General features: G+C 53.1%; 2 protein-coding genes across 2 annotated transcripts in view; one reads left to right on the plus strand and one right to left on the minus strand.

Moving 5' to 3' along the window:
* The window catches only part of LOC142260605 (uncharacterized), a 6080-nt gene extending 4646 nt beyond the window's left edge, over positions 1 to 1434 (plus strand). Inside the window, 3 exon segments of the mRNA XM_075332001.1 lie at positions 1 to 68; positions 853 to 1012; positions 1015 to 1434. The exon segment at positions 1 to 68 is cut by the window's left edge and continues 75 nt beyond it. Of these exon segments, the coding sequence (XP_075188116.1) occupies positions 1 to 68; positions 853 to 1012; positions 1015 to 1434 (648 nt within the window).
* The window catches only part of NEURL4 (neuralized E3 ubiquitin protein ligase 4), a 203518-nt gene that overhangs the window by 102754 nt on the left and 79984 nt on the right, over positions 1 to 20780 (minus strand). The window contains exons 3-10 of the mRNA XM_075332000.1: positions 13698 to 13972; positions 6899 to 7010; positions 6654 to 6742; positions 6507 to 6579; positions 5551 to 5806; positions 5296 to 5477; positions 5143 to 5228; positions 4895 to 5057 (exon numbers count right to left, since the gene is read on the minus strand). Of these exons, the coding sequence (XP_075188115.1) occupies positions 4895 to 5057; positions 5143 to 5228; positions 5296 to 5477; positions 5551 to 5806; positions 6507 to 6579; positions 6654 to 6742; positions 6899 to 7010; positions 13698 to 13972 (1236 nt within the window). The remainder of the gene's footprint in view (positions 1 to 4894; positions 5058 to 5142; positions 5229 to 5295; positions 5478 to 5550; positions 5807 to 6506; positions 6580 to 6653; positions 6743 to 6898; positions 7011 to 13697; positions 13973 to 20780) is intronic.

Here is a 20780-nt window from a genome sequence, read left to right on the forward strand (position 1 = left end):
CAGCAACAGGAGCAGCAGCAGCAACAGGAGCAGCAGCAGCAACAGCAGCAACAGGAGCAGCAGCAGCAGCAACAGGAGCAGCAGCAGCAGCAACAGGAGCAGCAGCAGCAACAGGAGCAGCAGCAGCAACCGCAGAAGCAGCAGCAACAGGAGCAGCAGCAGCAACAGGAGCAGCAGCAGCAACAGGAGCAGCAGCAGCAACAGGAGCAGCAGCAGCAACAGGAGCAGCAGCAGCAGCAACAGGAGCAGCAGCAGCAGCAACAGGAGCAGCAGCAGCAACAGGAGCAGCAGCAGCAGCAACAGGAGCAGCAGCAGCAACAGGAGCAGCAGCAGCAGCAACAGGAGCAGCAGCAGCAACAACAGCAGCAGCAGCAGCAACAGGAGCAGCAGCAGCAGCAACAGGAGCAGCAGCAGCAGCAACAGGAGCAGCAGCAGCAGCAACAGCAGCAGCAGCAACAGCAGCAGCAACAGCAGCAGCAGCAGCAGCAACAGGAGCAGCAACAGGAGCAGCAGCAGCAGCAACAACAGAAGCAGCAACAGGAGCAGCAGCAGCAACAGGAGCAGCAGCAGCAACAGCAGCAACAGGAGCAGCAGCAGCAGCAACAGGAGCAGCAGCAGCAACAGGAGCAGCAGCAGCAACAGGAGCAGCAGCAGCAACCGCAGAAGCAGCAGCAACAGGAGCAGCAGCAGCAACAGGAGCAGCAGCAGCAACAGGAGCAGCAGCAGCAACAGGAGCAGCAGCAGCAACAGGAGCAGCAGCAGCAACAGGAGCAGCAGCAGCAGCAACAGGAGCAGCAGCAGCAACAGGAGCAGCAGCAGCAGCAACAGGAGCAGCAGCAGCAACAGGAGCAGCAGCAGCAGCAACAGGAGCAGCAGCAGCAACAGGAGCAGCAGCAGCAGCAACAGGAGCAGCAGCAGCAGCAACAGCAGCAGCAGCAACAGCAGCAGCAGCAGCAGCAACAGGAGCAGCAGCAGCAGCAACAGGAGCAGCAGCAGCAGCAACAGGAGCAGCAGCAGCAGCAACAGGAGCAACAGGAGCAGCAGCAACAGGAGCAGCAGCAGCAACAGGAGCAGCAGCAGCAACAGGAGCAGCAGCAGCAACAGGAGCAGCAGCAGCAACAGGAGCAGCAACAGGAGCAGCAGCAGCAACAGGAGCAGCAACAGGAGCAGCAGCAGCAACAGGAGCAGCAGCAGCAGCAGCAACAGGAGCAGCAGCAGCAACAGGAGCAGCAGCAGCAACAGGAGCAGCAGCAGCAACAACAGGAGCAGCAGCAGCAACAACAACAGGAGCAGCAGCCACTACAGGAGCAGCAGCAACAACAACAGGAGCAGCAGCCACTACAGGAGCAACAACAGGAGGAGCAACAACAGGAGGAGCAACAACAGGAGGAGCAACAACAGGAGGAAAAGCAACCACACTACAGGAGCAGCTAGTGCCAGCAGTTCGGACACTTTCAGTGAGCTGAGTCACTGGGCTCCACTCCTTAACAAGAGCTGGGTACTTTGGATCCCTCAAAGATTACTGGGAGGTGACCATATATTTAACATGAAATCATGACAAGCTAAACCGTATCCACTCAGCAAAACCTTCACCCATGCAGTACTTTCATTGGCAGGCTATAGGTGAGCAGGGTTTGAACGTTCTGCCCAAAATGTAAATCATGAGGATCTTCTGCCGGCAGTTCCTGTATAATCAATGTGCTCAAAGAAGACAAGTCCGGAGAGGCTGCAGCCACAGGAGACAAGTCCGGAGAGGCTGCAGCCGCAGGAGACAAGTCCGGAGAGGCTGCAGCCGCAGGAGACAAGTCCGGAGAGGCTGCAGCCGCAGGAGACAAGTCCGGAGAGGCTGCAGCCGCAGGAGACAAGTCCGGAGAGGCTGCAGCCGCAGGAGACAAGTCCGGAGAGGCTGCAGCCGCAGGAGACAAGTCCGGAGAGGCTGCAGCCGCAGGAGACAAGTCCGGAGAGGCTGCAGCCGCAGGAGACAAGTCCGGAGAGGCTGCAGCCGCAGGAGACAAGTCCGGAGAGGCTGCAGCCGCAGTAGACAAGTCCGGAGAGGCTGCAGCCGCAGTAGACAAGTCCGGAGAGGCTGCAGCCACAGGAGACAAGTCCGGAGAGGCTGCAGCCACAGGAGACAAGTCCGGAGAGGCTGCAGCCACAGGAGACAAGTCCGGAGAGGCTGCAGCCACAGGAGACAAGTCCGGAGAGGCTGCAGCCACAGGAGACAAGTCCGGAGCGGCTGTAGCCAGAGGAGACAAGTTTGGAGCGGCTCCAGCCACAGGAAACCAGTCCAAAGATGCTGCGGCCACGGAAGACAAGTTCAGATACACTGCAGCCATGGGAGATAAGTCTGCAGACGCTGAAGTGAGACAAGACAAGTATGGAGACGCTGCAGTCATAGTAGCACTTTCAGGCCACACACGCTGCTCATAGTAATATGAGGAATATGCGGTCTTGATTTGTCGTATGGATAGATGGCTCCTGGAACACTGGAGAAATAGCAGCACCACTGGTACTTCCATCACATTAATGTAACACCAAACTTTGTTGCCAGAAACAGGCGCTTGCGCATCAATTGATTTCCGGACTCCCTAGACCTCTAGTGTCTCTTAAGACGGACATGCACAATGGGTCACTAGAGGCAATGGGTGGTCACTAGAGGCAATGGGTGGTCACTAGAGGCAATGGGTGGTCACTAGAGGCAATGGGTGGTCACTAGAGGCAATGGGTGGTCACTAAGAGGCAATGGGTGGTCACTAAGAGGCAATGGGTGGTCACTAAGAGGCAATGGGTCACTAAGAGGCAATGGGTCACTAGAGGCAATGGGTCACTAGAGGCAATGGGTCACTACAGGCAATGGGTCACTACAGGCAATGGGTCACTACAGGCAATGGGTCACTACAGGCAATGGGTCACTACAGGCAATGGGTCACTACAGGCAATGGGTCACTACAGGCAATGGGTCACTAGAGGCAATGGGTCACTAGGAGGCAATGGGTCACTAGGAGGCAATGGGTCACTAGGAGGCAATGGGTCACTAGGAGGCAATGGGTCACTAGGAGGCAATGGGTCACTAGGAGGCAATGGGTCACTAGGAGGCAATGGGTCACTAGGAGGCAATGGGTCACTACAGGCAATGGGTCACTACAGGCAATGGGACACTAGAGGCAATGGGTCACTAGAGGCAATGGGTCACTAGAGGCAATGGGTCACTAGAGGCAATGGGTCACTAGAGGCAATGGGTCACTAGAGGCAATGGGTCACTAGAGGCAATGGGTCACTAGAGGCAATGGGTCACTAGAGGCAATGGGTCACAAGAGGCAATGGGTCACAAGAGGCAATGGGTCACTAGAGGCAATGGGTCACTAGAGGCAATGGGTCACTAGAGGCAATGTACCAGTTTTCTTGCTGGTGTTTTTCTTCGCATCAGCAATGGCACCATGATTTACACTCGTGCACCTAACTAACCATGCACACGGCCACGGATCATCCCTCCTGTACACCCCACACCTCTCCAGCCTCCTGAGGAACCTTGAACAGAAGGGGAGACGCGTCGAGGCAAGCCGTACCAGCTTCTTTAGAGGAGAGTGCTTTTTCTTTCTTTCCTTAGTGTATGGGGTCGAGGTCATTTCTACCTATCCCCTTAGTTAGGCATCTAGCCGCTTACTGTTTGGTTGCACGTTACCTTAGGCCACGACATTGGATATATCCAGGCAGTAGAGGGTCTCACTGTTATCATGCTGGTGGTCCTCCGTTTTATAAGCTGAGGACTTTTTTAGTATTGTAATCGGCACTCCTTTATTGTGATATTTCTGAACAGTGATCATGTTTACGGCCTCTTGTATATTGGCTTTATAGTAAGCAGCTAAGCTGATCCATTGATTGGCAGCAACTCCTCTCCTCGCAGCGTCTCCCGACCCCTCTCCCCCGGCCGCAGCGTCTCCCGACTCCTCTCCCCCGGCCGCAGCGTCTTCCGACCCCTCTCCCCCGGCCGCAGCGTCTTCCGACCCCTCTCCCCCGGCCGCAGCGTCTTCCGACCCCTCTCCCCCGGCCGCAGCGTCTTCCGACCCTTCTCCCCCGGCCGCAGCGTCTTCCGACCCCTCGCCCCCGGCCGCAGCGTCTTCAGACCCCTCTCCCCCGGCCGCAGCGTCTTCAGACCCCTCTCCCCCGGCCGCAGCGTCTCCCGACCCCTCTCCCCCGGCCGCAGCGTCTCCCGACCCCTCTCCCCCGGCCGCAGCGTCTCCCGACCCCTCTCCCCCGGCCGCAGCGTCTTCCGACCCCTCTCCCCCGGCCGCAGCGTCTCCCGACCCCTCTCCCCCGGCCGCAGCGTCTCCCGACCCCTCTCCCCCGGCCGCAGCGTCTCCCGACTCCTGTCCCCCCGCCGCAGCGTCTCCCGACTCCTGTCCCCCCCGCCGCAGCGTCTCTTCACCCCTGTCCCCCCGCCGCAGCGTCTCCCGACTCCTGTCCCCGACTTGTCTCCATCGAGGCGGTCATTGATCATGATTACACAGGAAATGCTGGCAGTGGATCTTCATGATTTGTAAATTGTGCGGCAGAACCTTCCCCAGACGACCATTAATAACCTCAGTGATCTCGGCTGAGGCCGGGATTTCTGTACAATGCTCAGACTCCAGACTGGAGACATTCGGAGCAGTAGAACTTCTTCCTCTACAGACCTGTGATGTCTCCAGCCCAATTTCCGCGTCCATCACTTCTCCATGGTGCATTAATTTCAGTGCTGAGGAGTGGAGATATCACCTGCTCCACACAACCCCCAACCCGATCACCCCCGAATGTCCTCACAGAGAACTATAGTGTATGGAAGGCAAAGAGCGGCGAGTGCACTGAGAGCTTTCACCGCAGAGCGCGGGCACCACATCCCCATGGGGAATCTTACCAGCTTCATCCACGATGGTAGCTTGTGCCGCTTGGCCATATAAATCCACAACAGCAAACACATTGGGAGGAACGTTCCAGGCGGCGACCCCCTGAGCCACGCCATTAACAAAGAAGTTTAGGGTACCATCCTCTTGCCGAACCACCCCCACAGTGTCACCCGCCTGAAAGAGAAGAGTCCGGTCAGCATGCAGCGCTGGGTCTGAAGAAGCTGCCCACCGGCTTGCCCGCACGGAGGACTCGTCCCACCTTCAGCCGGTCCAGGTTGTGCCCGTATTCGTCCAGAATGGTGGTGCCATTGTGCATGACTCCATTGCCGGTCATCATCCAAGTTCCTGTAGAGGATCAGACACGTCAGAGCTACACAGCATGGCCGCTGCCACCACACGGAGCAGAACTCACCTGAGCGCAGGTTGGTCATGGTGGACGGCAACTGTAGATACGCCGGGTTATGGGTGGTGACACCAATCTCAATGGATCCGGCCCACTTGTCCACCATCTTATCTATCCGCACCTGGAACACCTCGCTATTGTGCAGCGGACGGTTACTGAGGACCACGCCATGGTTGAAGTCATCGGTAGCACTGAAGAGGAACACGCACATGAGCGGTCATGTTGACGACGAGGGGACGGCAGTGACTGTCATTGAGTACGTACTGTGGCCGAAGGGCGGTGCGGCCGCCATTCACGATGGATGCCTTCTGACCACAATTGCCATGAAACAGCAGCTGCCCAGGGTCCGGAGTCTGGGAGTTATGGCGTCCAGTGTCCGGAGATCGGGCCCGCAGGATAGCGTTATTCCTCCGCAGACGATCCGCGTGGTTGTGATTATGAACGATCGTCACCTTAACGGCCATCCCATAGAGGTCAACAACGCCATACACCACCGGGGGGGTCTGACACGAGGCCACGCCTGGAGGAGAAGCACAGGCCATCAGCCATGGAGACCCTGAGGGCCCAAAAAGAGACCAGTCACCCAGACGAGTGGGAGGGGAGCGCAGAGGGTACATGTATGATCAGTGCAGGAACACCAGAGATGAGCAAAGACCGGGAAGGAGGGGGGGGGGGGGGGTTCTGACACGAGTCCACGCCTGAATGAGAAGTAAAGGCCATCAGGCACGAAGACCCTGAGGGACCCGAAAGAGACCAGTCACCCAAATGAGTGGGAGGGGAGCGCAGGGGATACATGTATGATCAGCGCAGGAACCCCAGAGAGAAGTAGAGATTGGGGGGGGGGGGGAAGTTCTGACACAAGGCCTTGCCTGGGGGAGAAGCACAGACCATCAGCTATGGAGACCCTGAGGGACGCGAAAGAGATCAGTCACTGGGACGACTTACAAGGACATACAGGGGTGCGGGGTATTATTACATGTATGATCAGTGCAGACACATCACTACATACAGGGGGCTAAGGGCACTAATCCTGGGGGTGGGGACGCCTTATACATATCTGCAGATAATCTCAGGCCATGTAGCCTCCTGGGTGTCAGTCTCTCTGGACCCTTGTAGCCCTCCACTACTCCTCAGCAGAGTTTTGATGACCCCTCGTCTGGGCACACAGGACCCCTCCCCCGATCCGCCCTGATCTCAGACTTTTACTCTGCGGGTCTCACCTTGGTCCATGCCATTGATGTAGAAGTGGAGGGCACCGTTGGATTTTCTTGTCAGTCCGATATGATCCCCCTCCTGGATACAATAGAAGAAATATGAGAAGAAGATCCACAACCCCCAGTGAGCACAAGCACACGGCCCCCACTAACCTGTAACTCATCCAGGCTGAACTCGCAGTACTCCCTCCGTGTGCCCTTCCCATTGGTGAGGATCCCACAGCCGCTCATCATGATGGTTCCTGCAGGGGAGAGGGCACGGATAACAGCGGAAGACCGAAGGAGAGGGCGCAGGGGCGAGAGGGCGCGGGGGGCGAGGGGAACGCGGGGGCGAGAGGGCACAGGGGCATGCGAGAGCAAGCGGGATGGGGCACATGGGCGTGCGATTCGGCTCTTACCTGAGCGCAGATTGGTCATGGTGGCTGGATACTCCAGGCTGTTAGGGTTGTGCGTGGTAACGCCAATCTCAATGGAGCCCGACCATTTATCTACGAGCTTATCAATGCGGATCTGCCGGAGGGAAAGAAGAACAATGGTAAGAAAGCTGTCGACTGATCCATCCCTCTCCTCACCAAGGAAAGCTGAAAACTGATCAATCCCCCTCCTCACCAAGGAAAGCAGCAGACTGATCCATCCCCCCAAGCAAGGAAAGCAGCAGACTGATCCATCCCCCCAACCAAGGAAAGCTGCAGACTGATCCATCCCTCCAACCAAGGAAAGCAGCAGACTGATCCATCCCCCTAACCAAGGAAAGCAGCAGACTGATCCATCCCCCCAAGCAAGGAAAGCAGCAGACTGATCCATCCCTCCAACCAAGGAAAGCTGCAGACTGATCCATCCCTCCAACCAAAAAAAGCAGCAGACTGATCCATCCCTCTCCTCACCAAGGAAAGCTGCAGACTGATCCATTCCCCTAACCAAGGAAAGCAGCAGACTGATCCATACCTCTCCTCACCAAGGAAAGCTGCAGACTGATCCATCCCTCTCCTCACCAAGGAAAGCTGCAGACTGATCCATCCCTCTCCTCACCAAGGAAAGCTGCAGACTGATTCATCCCTCTCCTCACCAAGGAAAGCTGCAGACTGATCCATCCCCTCTCCTCACCAAGGAAAGCTGCAGACTGATCCATTCCCCTAACCAAGGAAAGCTGCAGACTGATCCATCCCTCTCCTCACCAAGGAAAGCTGCAGACTGATCCATCCCTCTCCTCACCAAGGAAAGCTGCAGACTGATCCATCCCTCTCCTCACCAAGGAAAGCTGCAGACTGATCCCTCTCCTCACCAAAAAAAGCAGCAGACTGATCCATCCCTCTCCTCACCAAGGAAAGCTGCAGACTGATCCATTCCCCTAACCAAGGAAAGCAGCAGACTGATCCATACCTCTCCTCACCAAGGAAAGCTGCAGACTGATCCATCCCTCTCCTCACCAAGGAAAGCTGCAGACTGATCCATCCCTCTCCTCACCAAGGAAAGCTGCAGACTGATCCATCCCTCTCCTCACCAAGGAAAGCTGCAGACTGATCCCTCTCCTCACCAAGGAAAGCTGCAGACTGATCCATCCCTCTCCTCACCAAGGAAAGCTGTCGACTGATCCATCCCCCAACCAAGGAAAGCAGCAGACTGATCCATCCCTCTAACCAAAGAAAGCAGCAGACTGATCCATCCCTCTCCTCACCAAGGAAAGCAGCAGACTGATCCATCCCTCTCCTCACCAAGGAAAGCTGCAGACTGATCCATCCCTCTCCTCACCAAGGAAAGCTGCAGACTGATCCATCCCCCTAACCAAGGAAAGCTGCAGACTGATCCATCCCTCTCCTCAGCAAGGAAAGCTGCAGACTGATCCATCCCTCTCCTCACCAAGGAAAGCTGAAAACTGATCCATCCCTCTCCTCACCAAGGAAAGCTGCAGACTGATCCCTCTCCTCACCAAGGAAAGCTGCAGACTGATCCATCCCTCTCCTCACCAAGGAAAGCTGCAGACTGATCCATTCCCCTAACCAAGGAAAGCAGCAGACTGATCCATCCCTCTCCTCACCAAGGAAAGCTGCAGACTGATCCATCCCCCTAACCAAGGAAAGCTGAAAACTGATCCATCCCTCTCCTCACCAAGGAAAGCTGCAGACTGATCCATCCCTCTCCTCACCAAGGAAAGCTGCAGACTGATCCATCTCTCTCCTCACCAAGGAAATCTGCAGACTGATCCATCCCTCTCCTCACCAAGGAAAGCTGCAGACTGATCCATCCCTCTCCTCACCAAGGAAAGCTGCAGACTGATCCATCCCTCTCCTCACCAAGGAAAGCTGCAGACTGATCCATTCCCCTAACCAAGGAAAGCAGCAGACTGATCCATCCCTCTCCTCACCAAGGAAAGCTGCAGACTGATCCATCCCTCTCCTCACCAAGGAAAGCTGCAGACTGATCCATCCCTCTCCTCACCAAGGAAAGCTGCAGACTGATCCATCCCCCTAACCAAGGAAAGCTGCAGACTGATCCATCCCTCTCCTCACCAAGGAAAGCTGCAGACTGATCCATCCCTCTCCTCACCAAGGAAAGCTGCAGACTGATCCATCCCCCTAACCAAGGAAAGCTGCAGACTGATCCATCCCTCTCCTCACCAAGGAAAGCTGCAGACTGATCCATCCCCTCTCCTCACCAAGGAAAGCTGCAGACTGATCCATTCCCCTAACCAAGGAAAGCTGCAGACTGATCCATCCCTCTCCTCACCAAGGAAAGCTGCAGACTGATCCATCCCTCTCCTCACCAAGGAAAGCTGCAGACTGATCCATCCCTCTCCTCACCAAGGAAAGCTGCAGACTGATCCCTCTCCTCACCAAAAAAAGCAGCAGACTGATCCATCCCTCTCCTCACCAAGGAAAGCTGCAGACTGATCCATTCCCCTAACCAAGGAAAGCAGCAGACTGATCCATACCTCTCCTCACCAAGGAAAGCTGCAGACTGATCCATCCCTCTCCTCACCAAGGAAAGCTGCAGACTGATCCATCCCTCTCCTCACCAAGGAAAGCTGCAGACTGATCCATCCCTCTCCTCACCAAGGAAAGCTGCAGACTGATCCCTCTCCTCACCAAGGAAAGCTGCAGACTGATCCATCCCTCTCCTCACCAAGGAAAGCTGTCGACTGATCCATCCCCCAACCAAGGAAAGCAGCAGACTGATCCATCCCTCTAACCAAAGAAAGCAGCAGACTGATCCATCCCTCTCCTCACCAAGGAAAGCAGCAGACTGATCCATCCCTCTCCTCACCAAGGAAAGCTGCAGACTGATCCATCCCTCTCCTCACCAAGGAAAGCTGCAGACTGATCCATCCCCCTAACCAAGGAAAGCTGCAGACTGATCCATCCCTCTCCTCAGCAAGGAAAGCTGCAGACTGATCCATCCCTCTCCTCACCAAGGAAAGCAGCAGACTGATCCATCCCTCTCCTCACCAAGGAAAGCTGCAGACTGATCCATCCCTCTCCTCACCAAGGAAAGCTGCAGACTGATCCATCCCTCTCCTCACCAAAGAAAGCAGCAGACTGATCCATCCCTCTCCTCACCAAGGAAAGCTGCAGACTGATCCATCCCCCTAACCAAGGAAAGCTGCAGACTGATCCATCCCTCTCCTCACCAAGGACAGCTGCAGACTGATCCATCCCCCTAACCAAGGAAAGCTGCAGACTGATCCATCCCTCTCCTCACCAAGGAAAGCTGCAGACTGATCCATGCCTCTCCTCACCAAGGAAAGCTGCAGACTGATCCATGCCTCTCCTCACCAAGGAAAGCTGCAGACTGATCCATCCCTCTCCTCACCAAGGAAAGCTGCAGACTGATCCATCCCTCTCCTCACCAAGGAAAGCTGCAGACTGATCCATCCCTCTCCTCACCAAGAAAAGCTGCAGACTGATCCCTCTCCTCACCAAAGAAAGCTGCAGACTGATCCATCCCTCTCCTCACCAAGGAAAGCTGTCGACTGATCCATCCCCCCAACCAAGGAAAGCAGCAGACTGATCCATCCCCCTAACCAAAGAAAGCAGCAGACTGATCCATCCCTCTCCTCACCAAGGAAAGCAGCAGACTGATCCATCCCCCTAACCAAGGAAAGCTGCAGACTGATCCATCCCTCTCCTCACCAAGGAAAGCTGCAGACTGATCCATCCCTCTCCTCACCAAGGAAAGCTGCAGACTGATCCATCCCCCTAACCAAGGAAAGCTGCAGACTGATCCATCCCTCTCCTCACCAAGGAAAGCTGCAGACTGATCCATCCCTATCCTCACCAAGGAAAGCTGAAAACTGATCCATCCCTCTCCTCACCAAGGAAAGCTGCAGACTGATCCATCCCTCTCCTCACCAAGGAAAGCTGCAGACTGATCCATCCCTCTCCTCACCAAGGAAAGCTGCAGACTGATTCATTCCCCTAACCAAGGAAAGCAGCAGACTGATCCATCCCTCTCCTCACCAAGGAAAGCTGCAGACTGATCCATCCCCCTAACCAAGGAAAGCTGCAGACTGATCCATCCCTCTCCTCACCAAGGAAAGCTGCAGACTGATCCATCCCCCTAACCAAGGAAAGCTGCAGACTGATCCATCCCCCTAACCAAGGAAAGCTGCAGACTGATCCATCCCTCTCCTCACCAAGGAAAGCTGCAGACTGATCCATCCCTCTCCTCACCAAGGAAAGCTGCAGACTGATCCATCCCTCTCCTCACCAAGGAAAGCTGCAGACTGATCCATCCCTCTCCTCACCAAGGAAAGCTGCGGACTGATCCATCCCTCTCCTCACCAAGGAAAGCTGCAGACTGATCCATCCCCCCAACCAAGGAAAGCTGCAGACTGATCCATCCCTCTCCTCACCAAGGAAAGCAGCAGACTGATCCATCCCTCTCCTCACCAAGGAAAGCTGCAGACTGATCCATCCCTCTCCTCACCAAGGAAAGCTGCAGACTGATTCATCCCTCTCCTCACCAAGGAAAGCTGCAGACTGATCCATTCCCCTAACCAAGGAAAGCAGCAGACTGATCCATCCCTCTCCTCACCAAGGAAAGCAGCAGACTGATCCATCCCTCTCCTCACCAAGGAAAGCTGCAGACTGATCCATCCCTCTCCTAACCAAGGAAAGCAGCAGACTGATCCATCCCTCTCCTCACCAAGGAAAGCTGCAGACTGATCCATCCCTCTCCTCACCAAGGAAAGCTGCAGACTGATCCATCCCTCTCCTCACCAAGGCAAGCTGCAGACTGATCCATCCCTCTCCTCACCAAGGAAAGCTGCAGACTGATCCATCCCTCTCCTCACCAAGGAAAGCTGCAGACTGATCCATCCCTCTCCTCACCAAGGAAAGCTGCAGACTGATCCATCCCTATCCTCACCAAGGAAAGCTGAAAACTGATCCATCCCTCTCCTCACCAAGGAAAGCTGCAGACTGATCCATCCCTCTCCTCACCAAGGAAAGCTGCAGACTGATCCATCCCTCTCCTCACCAAGGAAAGCTGCAGACTGATCCATTCCCCTAACCAAGGAAAGCAGCAGACTGATCCATCCCTCTCCTCACCAAGGAAAGCTGCAGACTGATCCATTCCCCTCACCAAGGAAAGCTGCAGACTGATCCATCCCTCTCCTCACCAAGGAAAGCTGCAGACTGATCCATCTCTCTCCTCACCAAGGAAATCTGCAGACTGATCCATCCCTCTCCTCACCAAGGAAAGCAGCAGACTGATCCATCCCTCTCCTCACCAAGGAAAGCTGCAGACTGATCCATCCCTCTCCTCACCAAGGAAAGCTGCAAACTGATCCATCCCTCTCCTCACCAAGCAAAGCTGCAGACTGATCCATCCCTCTCCTCACCAAGGAAAGCTGCAGACTGATCCATCCCTCTCCTCACCAAGGAAAGCTGCAGACTGATCCATCCCTCTCCTCACCAAGGAAAGCTGCAAACTGATCCATCCCTATCCTCACCAAGCAAAGCTGCAAACTGATCCATCCCTCTCCTCACCAAGGAAAGCAGCAGACTGATCCATCCCTCTCCTCACCAAGGAAAGCTGCAGACTGATCCATCCCTCTCCTCACCAAGGAAAGCTGCAGACTGATCCATCCCTCTCCTCACCAAGGAAAGCTGCAGACTGATCCATCCCTCTCCTCACCAAGGAAAGCTGCAGACTGATCCATCCCTCTCCTCACCAAGGAAAGCTGCAGACTGATCCGTCCCTCTCCTCACCAAGGAAAGCTGCAGACTGATCCATACCTCTCCTCACCAAGGAAAGCTGCAACTGATCCATCCCTCTCCTCACCAAGGAAAGCTGCAGACTGATCCATCCCTCTCCTCACCAAGGAAAGCTGCAGACTGATCCATCCCTCTCCTCACCAAGGAAAGCTGCAGACTGATCCGTCCCTCTCCTCACCAAGGAAAGCTGCAGACTGATCATCCCTCTCCTCACCAAGGAAAGCTGCAGACTGATCCATCCCTCTCCTCACCAAGGAAAGCTGCAGACTGATCCATCCCTCTCCTCACCAAGGAAAGCTGCAGACTGATCCATCCCTCTCCTCACCAAGGAAAGCTGCAGACTGATCCATCCCTCTCCTCACCAAGGAAAGCTGCAAACTGATCCATACCTCTGCTCACCAAGGAAAGCTGCAGACTGATCCATCCCTCTCCTCACCAAGGAAAGCTGCAGACTGATCCATCCCTCTCCTCACCAAGGAAAGCTGCAGACTGATCCATCCCTCTCCTCACCAAGGAAAGCTGCAGACTGATCCATCCCCCCCAACCAAGGAAAGCTGCAGACTGATCCATCCCTCTCCTCACCAAGGAAAGCTGCAGACTGATCCATCCCTCTCCTCACCAAGGAAAGCTGCAGACTGATCCATCCCTCTCCTCACCAAGGAAAGCTGCAGACTGATCCATCCCCCCCAACCAAGGAAAGCTGCAAACTGATCCATCCCTCTCCTCACCAAGGAAAGCTGCAAACTGATCCATCCCTCTCCTCACCAAGGAAAGCTGCAGACTGATCCATCCCTCTCCTCACCAAGGAAAGCTGCAAACTGATCCATCCCTCTCCTCACCAAGGAAAGCTGCAGACTGATCCATCCCTCTCCTCACCAAGGAAAGCTGCAGACTGATCCATCCCCCCAACCAAGGAAAGCTGCAGACTGATCCATCCCCCCAACCAAGGAAAGCTGCAAACAGATCCATACATGTCCCCCACCTCAAACATCTCGCAATCCTTCAGGGGGCGGTTGGTCATCACCACGCCGTTGTTGAACTCATCAAGCGGTCTCCTCCGTTCGGCTGTCTTGTTACCGTTGCTGAGCTTTATGAGCGTGCCACACTTCTCGTGGAAAAGCAGAGCGTCATTAGAGGTGGGAGGAGAGTGCTCGGCCGCAGGTGGAGGAGACCCCAGACTCACGCTCAACAGATTCCCGTGATAAGCAGATAGGATGGCATTACTGACCACTGCTGACAGCTCTGTGCTCGGGAACGCTGAAGACAGGAAGCAAGGAAAATGCCATCATCATCCTCATCAATATTCTCATCATCACCATTATCATCATCCTCATCAATATTCTCATCATCACCATTATCATCATCCTCATCAATATTCTCATCATCACCCATCGTCATTAACATTGTCTCTCAATATGTTCATCATCAACATTATAACTGGGTATATTCCTAATCACTCACCTTGTCATTATCACAACCCATTACCCCATCAACATGATAATCATTCATTTTCATCATATTTTCACCATCAGCTCAACATTATCTATCATCACCCACGACCCTCATCACCAATCATTTCTAATCGTTTTCACCATCATAACATCATAGTGTCAGCCTTCTGCCACCTTAATCTGCGCCGCCTCCCACCCTCGTCTCCGCCGCCTCCCACCCTCGTCTCCGCCGCCTACCACCCTCGTCTCCGCCGCCTACCACCCTCGTCTCCGCCGCCTACCACCCTCGTCTCCGCCGCCTCCCAGACAGGAATAACATGCTTCCATCCTCCTGACACACTTGGGATAACACTTTCCCATCATCCTGACAGACTGAGGATGACATTTCCGATCATGATTTTAGCTTTCCATAGATAGGGGGTTGTACATGCCATGTTTCCTACATCTGGACGATATTAGTTTGGGGCTGATGCAGATCACACAGCAATGCAAGAACATGCATTTTGTTCCCCTCAGGATCACACTGTTGAAAATGTATCTCCCATAATTGTAGATAGTTGTAGGACCTTTGCCTCTGATAATCCGGTGCCCTCCTGTCTACTCTGGGTCTTTTGAACAGAGGACGAGTACTCCACACAGGGGTGAAAGTGCCACCACCAAGCCTTGTTGTCAGACTCTGTGTCAGCTCTCCATCAGATGACGCATTTCAATTACGTTTTCACTCCAGGGGGTCGTAGCGGAACAGGGGGCAGATGTAGAATGCTAGCTCTTGTTCCCTTTCCAAATTATAAATCACCAGCAAGAAAAAGTAGTCAATATAATTTTTTTTAACCTTTAATGATAGTAAAATATAAAAACAGACAGTATGTCATAAGGAAGAAGGCCCCACAAAAGGGGTTAAAAATATCAATATTATTATGTTGGGAACACCATAAATTTCACATATTATAATAAATATTAATATGAATATTGCCCCATATAAAAACCAACAGTAATGGTATAATTATAAATACGTATATATTAACACAAGTGTGTTTACAAAGATACAAAATTCAAAGAGATCTGATGGCAACAAAGTAACAGACCAAAACATATACCTACGGGGCAAATCAGAATGCAAGAAAGTGTCCCACACCCTCTCCGACGCACGTTTCGCACTGTGTAGTGCTTTTTCCAAATTATGATAAAGCTATGGTTCTTTATAGGACGGTCCTATATTAAAAATACAATTATGACAACCAACATCTCCCATCATCCTGTGCATCATCACTAATATCCATCATCCTGGTGCGTTTTTCTGCCACAAGGTGCAGTTTTGGTGCAGAAAACTTCTCCACCTAACCTGCAGTGTGTGCACATACCCTAAAAAGTGTTATATTTTGCAGTTAAGAAACAAAACCGCTTTTCCTATTTAACCCCTTAACGACCGCGGGCCGTAAAATTACGCCCTAGCGGTCATAACGTTACTGCCAGCGGTATGCCGGCAGCATGCCGCGATCGGCGCACATCTCAGCTGATTTTCACAGCTGAGATGTGTGCCTGCTAGGCACGAGCAGAATCGTTATCTGCTCATGCCGTTTAACCCCTTATCTGGCGCTGTCAATATGTGACAGCGCCATTATAAGCGCGATCGCGGTAAACTTTTACTTACCGCCCGATACCGGAAGTCACGTGACGCGATCACGTGACTTCCGATAGTTGTCATGGTAGCACAGGGTCATGGGATGACTCCTGTACTACACCTGACTTGCTTTCACTTTCGCTGTGCCAGTGGCACAGCAAAAGAGAAAGACAGCGTATCTGCTGTTTACAGGCTTGTAGCTGTGATCAGCAGATACTGCAGAGCGATCGGATTGCTGATCGCGATAGCCCCCTAGGGGGACTAGTAAAATAAAAAAAAAAAAAAAGTTAAATAAAGAAGTTTTAAAAAGTTAAAAAAAAAAAAAAAAAAAAAAAAAAACCTAAAAGTTCAAATCACCCCCCCATTCGCCCCATTGAAAATTAAAGGGTTAAAAAAATAAAAAATATACACACATTTGGTATCGCCGCGTTCAGAAACGCCCGATCTATCAAAATATCAATATCAAAAAATCAATTAATCTGATCAGTATACGGCGTAGCGGCAAAAAAATTCCAAACGCCAAAACGACGTTTTTTTATCGCCACAACTTTTGCGCAAAATGCAATAAGAGGCGATCAAAACGTAGCATCTGCGCAAAAATAGTACCGTTAAAAACGTCAGCTCAAGACGCAAAAAATAAGCAGTCACTGAGCCATAGATCCCGAAAAATGAGAACGCAACGGGTCACGGAACATGGCGTAAAACGTGTGCCACTTTTTCGGACAAACTTCCGATTTTTTTTTAAACCTATACATGTTTGGTGTCTACGAACTCGCACTGACCTGAGGCATCACACCCACACATCAGTTTTACCATTTAGTGAACACAGTGAATAAAATCTCAAAAACCATAGTGCTATCGCACTTTTTTTGCAATTTTTCTGCATTTGGAATTTTTCTTGCCGTTTTCCAGTACACTATATGGTAAAACTGATGGTTTAATTTAAAAGTAGAGCTCGTTGCGCAAAAAATGAGCCCTCACATGACCATGTTAACTGAAAAATAAAAACGTTACGTCTCTCAGAAAAAGAATGGCGAAAAAAAACGGAAAGCGAAAAATCGGCCGGTCGTGAAGGGGTTAATAGACTTTGTGGTAAACTTCGTGGCCGAGCTTGTGACTAGATTTCTGAGAAATAACCACAAAAGGAATTTACAAAGGTTACACCAGAAAAATGTGTGTGTTCTGTGTCCAGGGAAGGTCCCGTTCATTCTTACAAATTGTAACTGACACTTTCTAGGTTTGTTCTATGATGGAAGCAATAATGGGAATAGTCTACATAAACTAGATCACGAGACGTCAGACAACGCGGACAACTGCTGATCTGCTGACTGGTCTCACTGCTAGCGAGGTATTAACAAGAAACCTGCTTTCAATTCAGATATCTTCCGACTCCTCACTTAGGAAAAAAGTCAAAATAATCAACGCCCGCCACCAGCCTTCATCCTGCCCGCCACCAGCCTTCATCCCGCCCGCCGCCACCAGCCTTCATCCCGCCCGCCGCCACCAGCCTTCATCCCGCCCGCCATCACAATTCATCCCGCCCGCCATCACAATTCATCCCGCCCGCCATCACAATTCATCCCTCCCGCCATCACAATACATCCCGCCCGCCATCACAATTCATCCCGCCCGCCATCACAATTCATCCCGCCCGCCATCACAATTCATCCCGCCCGCCATCACAATTCATCCCGGCCGCCATCACAATTCATCCCGGCCGCCATCACAATTCATCCCGCCCGCCATCACAATTCATCTTGAGAAAGCTTGGGCCACCCTAAGCTGCGGATTCCAATCCCCAGCTGCCTAGTTGTACCTGGCTGGACACAAAAATTAGGCAAAGCCCACATCATTTTTTTTTTATTTCATGAAATTAAAAAAAGGGCTTCCCTATATTTTTGGTTCCCAGCCCGGTACAACTAGGGGCTGGGGGTTGGGGGCAGCCCGTACCTGCCTGCTGTACCTGGCTAGCATACAAGAATAGGGTGAAGCCCACGTCATTGTTTTCTTAGTTTTTGGGCAAAAAATAAATAAAATAAAAAAAAAATAAAAGTAAAAAAGGGCCTGGATTTTCCATTGCCAGTGAAGGTAACACCAAGCAGTGGGGGTTAGCAGCCAGCAACTGCTTGGGTTACCCTTAGCAATAGAAAATGCAGAGGGAGCCCACGCATTTTTTTTTTTACCAGTAACCCTGGTTAGGGCTGTTTGTGGGGGTTTTTTTAATTTTTTTTTATGAATTTAAAATATAATCGACATGGGCTTTGCCCGTCGAGCACCCGAGCATTTTACTGCTCACTTATCCCCTACACTACTACACAGCCAGCAGAACAAGTAATTAGATGACTCCAGTATCGGACGATTACTTGTTCTGTGCTCCCCTGCATCCATCGCAGCATGTGCGGGCTGTGAGGTCAGCTGAGTTCGTCCGGCACTGTAGTCACCTGATCTTAACTCAGCTGACATCACAGGCCGCACACGCTACAATAGAAGCAGGGGGACACACAACAAGTAATCAGCCAACACTGGAGTCAGCTGATCTGAACTCAGGTGAACTCCTGACCACACAGCCCGCACACGGTCACATGTGAACGGCAGCAGGCAGTGACTGTTAACATGTATCCATCGCAGCGTGTGCGGGCTGTGAGGTCAGCTGAGTTCGTCCGGCACTGGAGTCACCTGATCTGAACTCAGCTGACATCACAGGCCGCACACGCTACGATGGATGCAGGGGGACACAGAACAAGTAATCAGCCAACACTGGAGTCAGCTGATCTGAACTCAGCTGAACTCCTGACCACACAGCCCGCACACGGTCACATGTGAACGGCAGCAGGCAGTGACTGTTAACATGTATCCATCGCAGCGTGTGCGGGCTGTGAGGTCAGCTGAGTTCGTCCGGCACTGGAGTCACCTGATCTGAACTCAGCTGACATCACAGGCCGCACACGCTACGATGGATGCAGGGGGACACAGAACAAGTAATCAGCCAACACTGGAGTCAGCTGATCTGAACTAAGCTGAACTCCTGACCACACAGCCCGCACACGGTCACACGTGAACGGCAGCAGGCAGTGACTGTTAACATGTATCCATCGCAGCGTGTGTGGGCTGTGAGATCAGGAGTTCAGCTGACTCCTGATCAGTGCTGGCCGATAAATTCTGTGTTCCCCTGCATCCATCGCATGTAGAAGTAGAGGGATCCAGTAAAATAGCAATTGCAGTTGCATGCGTTGCACATTCAATCCACAGGATCCGGTTGTGACGACATGCACTCTGTCAGTGCCTAGCATGGGTTAAGTTTCTTAAAATTCAGCCAGACATGATGATAGTTTGTTTATAAACAGGGGATAAGCCCCTCATTGTTTCTACAAGACTCTTAGGAGTCTAGTGTTAAAGTTCTTGTTGACTCAATTACCTTGGCCAGTGAAGGTCAGATACCCAGACAAATCAATTATGCGAACCTCCCATTGTATCATTATGTATATTGCTAGATGCGATGACCTTGTCTCTGCCAGAGACCATTACTACTAGGGATATTTTGTATATGGCTTGCAATCTAGCCAACAAGAGCTCAGTCTTATGCACCAATCGTGAAGACTCCAATGGTCTCAGGGGTATAAGAAGGAAGACTGTCCATTGCCCAGGTAGACTCCTTTTTACCCCAATGGTCACCGCAACCAGGGCAACGGGAAGAGCCGGAATCTTATGGATGAGCCACTTCTGAGGCAGCTGTGGGCTGCTATTGTTAGGCTGGAAAGGGCCAATAACCATAGCCTGTCGCACTCTAAGGCTATGTGCGCACGTTGCGTTCTATTACACAGCGTAAATAGTCACTGCATGTGAGTCTCAGAACTCAGCCGAAAAGCTGCGTTCTGAGACGCATTCGGCAGAACGCAACGTGCGCACATTCCTGCAGAATTCATGCGTTCTGGATGCTTTCTCTGCCATGGGAAAAGCATCCAGAGCGCACTGACAGTGCGGTCCCACTCAGCTCTGCTGCATCCCCATAGACTTGCAGCAGAGCCGACTGGGACCGGAATGTCAAAAAGAGCACATGGCTGGCTGCGGGAGACAGCCGCGCGATCAGAATGAACTTCACCCGACTTCATTGTGATCGCGCGGCTGTCTGTGTGCCGCGGCTTGATTTGCGGTTACAGGTGAAGGACTCACCTGTGACCGCAAATCTGAGTGACTGCAGTGAGCCACGCGATCACCGGTGCCATCACTCAGGTTACCCGCGGCGAACTCGAGTCCTCCACCCGAGACGTGTGGCCGCGGGTAACCTGAGTGACGTCCCCACACACATCCCGACATTACCGCCGACATCCCCGCACACATCCCAACATCCCCGTACACATCCCGACATTACCGCCGACATCCCCGCACATCCCGACATCCCCGCACACATCCCGACAGTACCGCCGACATCCCCGCACACATCCCGACATTACCGCCGACATCCCCGCACACATCCCCGCACACATCCCCGCACACATCCCGACATTACCGCCGACATCCCGACATCCCCGCACACATCCCGACATCCCCGCACACATCCCGACATCCCCGCACACATCCCGACATCCCCGCACACATCCCGACATCCCCGCACACATCCCGACATCCCCGCACACATCCCGACATCCCCGCACACATCCCGACATCCCCGCACACATCCCGACATCCCCGCACACATCCCGACATCCCCGCACACATCCCGACATCCCCGCACACATCCCGACATCCCCGCACACATCCCGACATCCCCGCACACATCCCGACATCCCCGCACACATCCCGACATCCCCGTACACATCCCGACATCCCCGCACACATCCCGACATTACCGCCGACATCCCCGCACACATCCCGACATCCCCGCACACAACCCGACATTACCGCCGACATCCCCGCACACAACCCGACATTACCGCCGACATCCCCGCACACATCCCGACATCCCCGCACACATCCCGACATCCCCGCACACATC

Source organism: Anomaloglossus baeobatrachus, unplaced genomic scaffold (genome assembly GCF_048569485.1).
Source record: "Anomaloglossus baeobatrachus isolate aAnoBae1 unplaced genomic scaffold, aAnoBae1.hap1 Scaffold_138, whole genome shotgun sequence".
Classification (NCBI taxonomy): Eukaryota; Metazoa; Chordata; class Amphibia; order Anura; family Aromobatidae; genus Anomaloglossus; species Anomaloglossus baeobatrachus.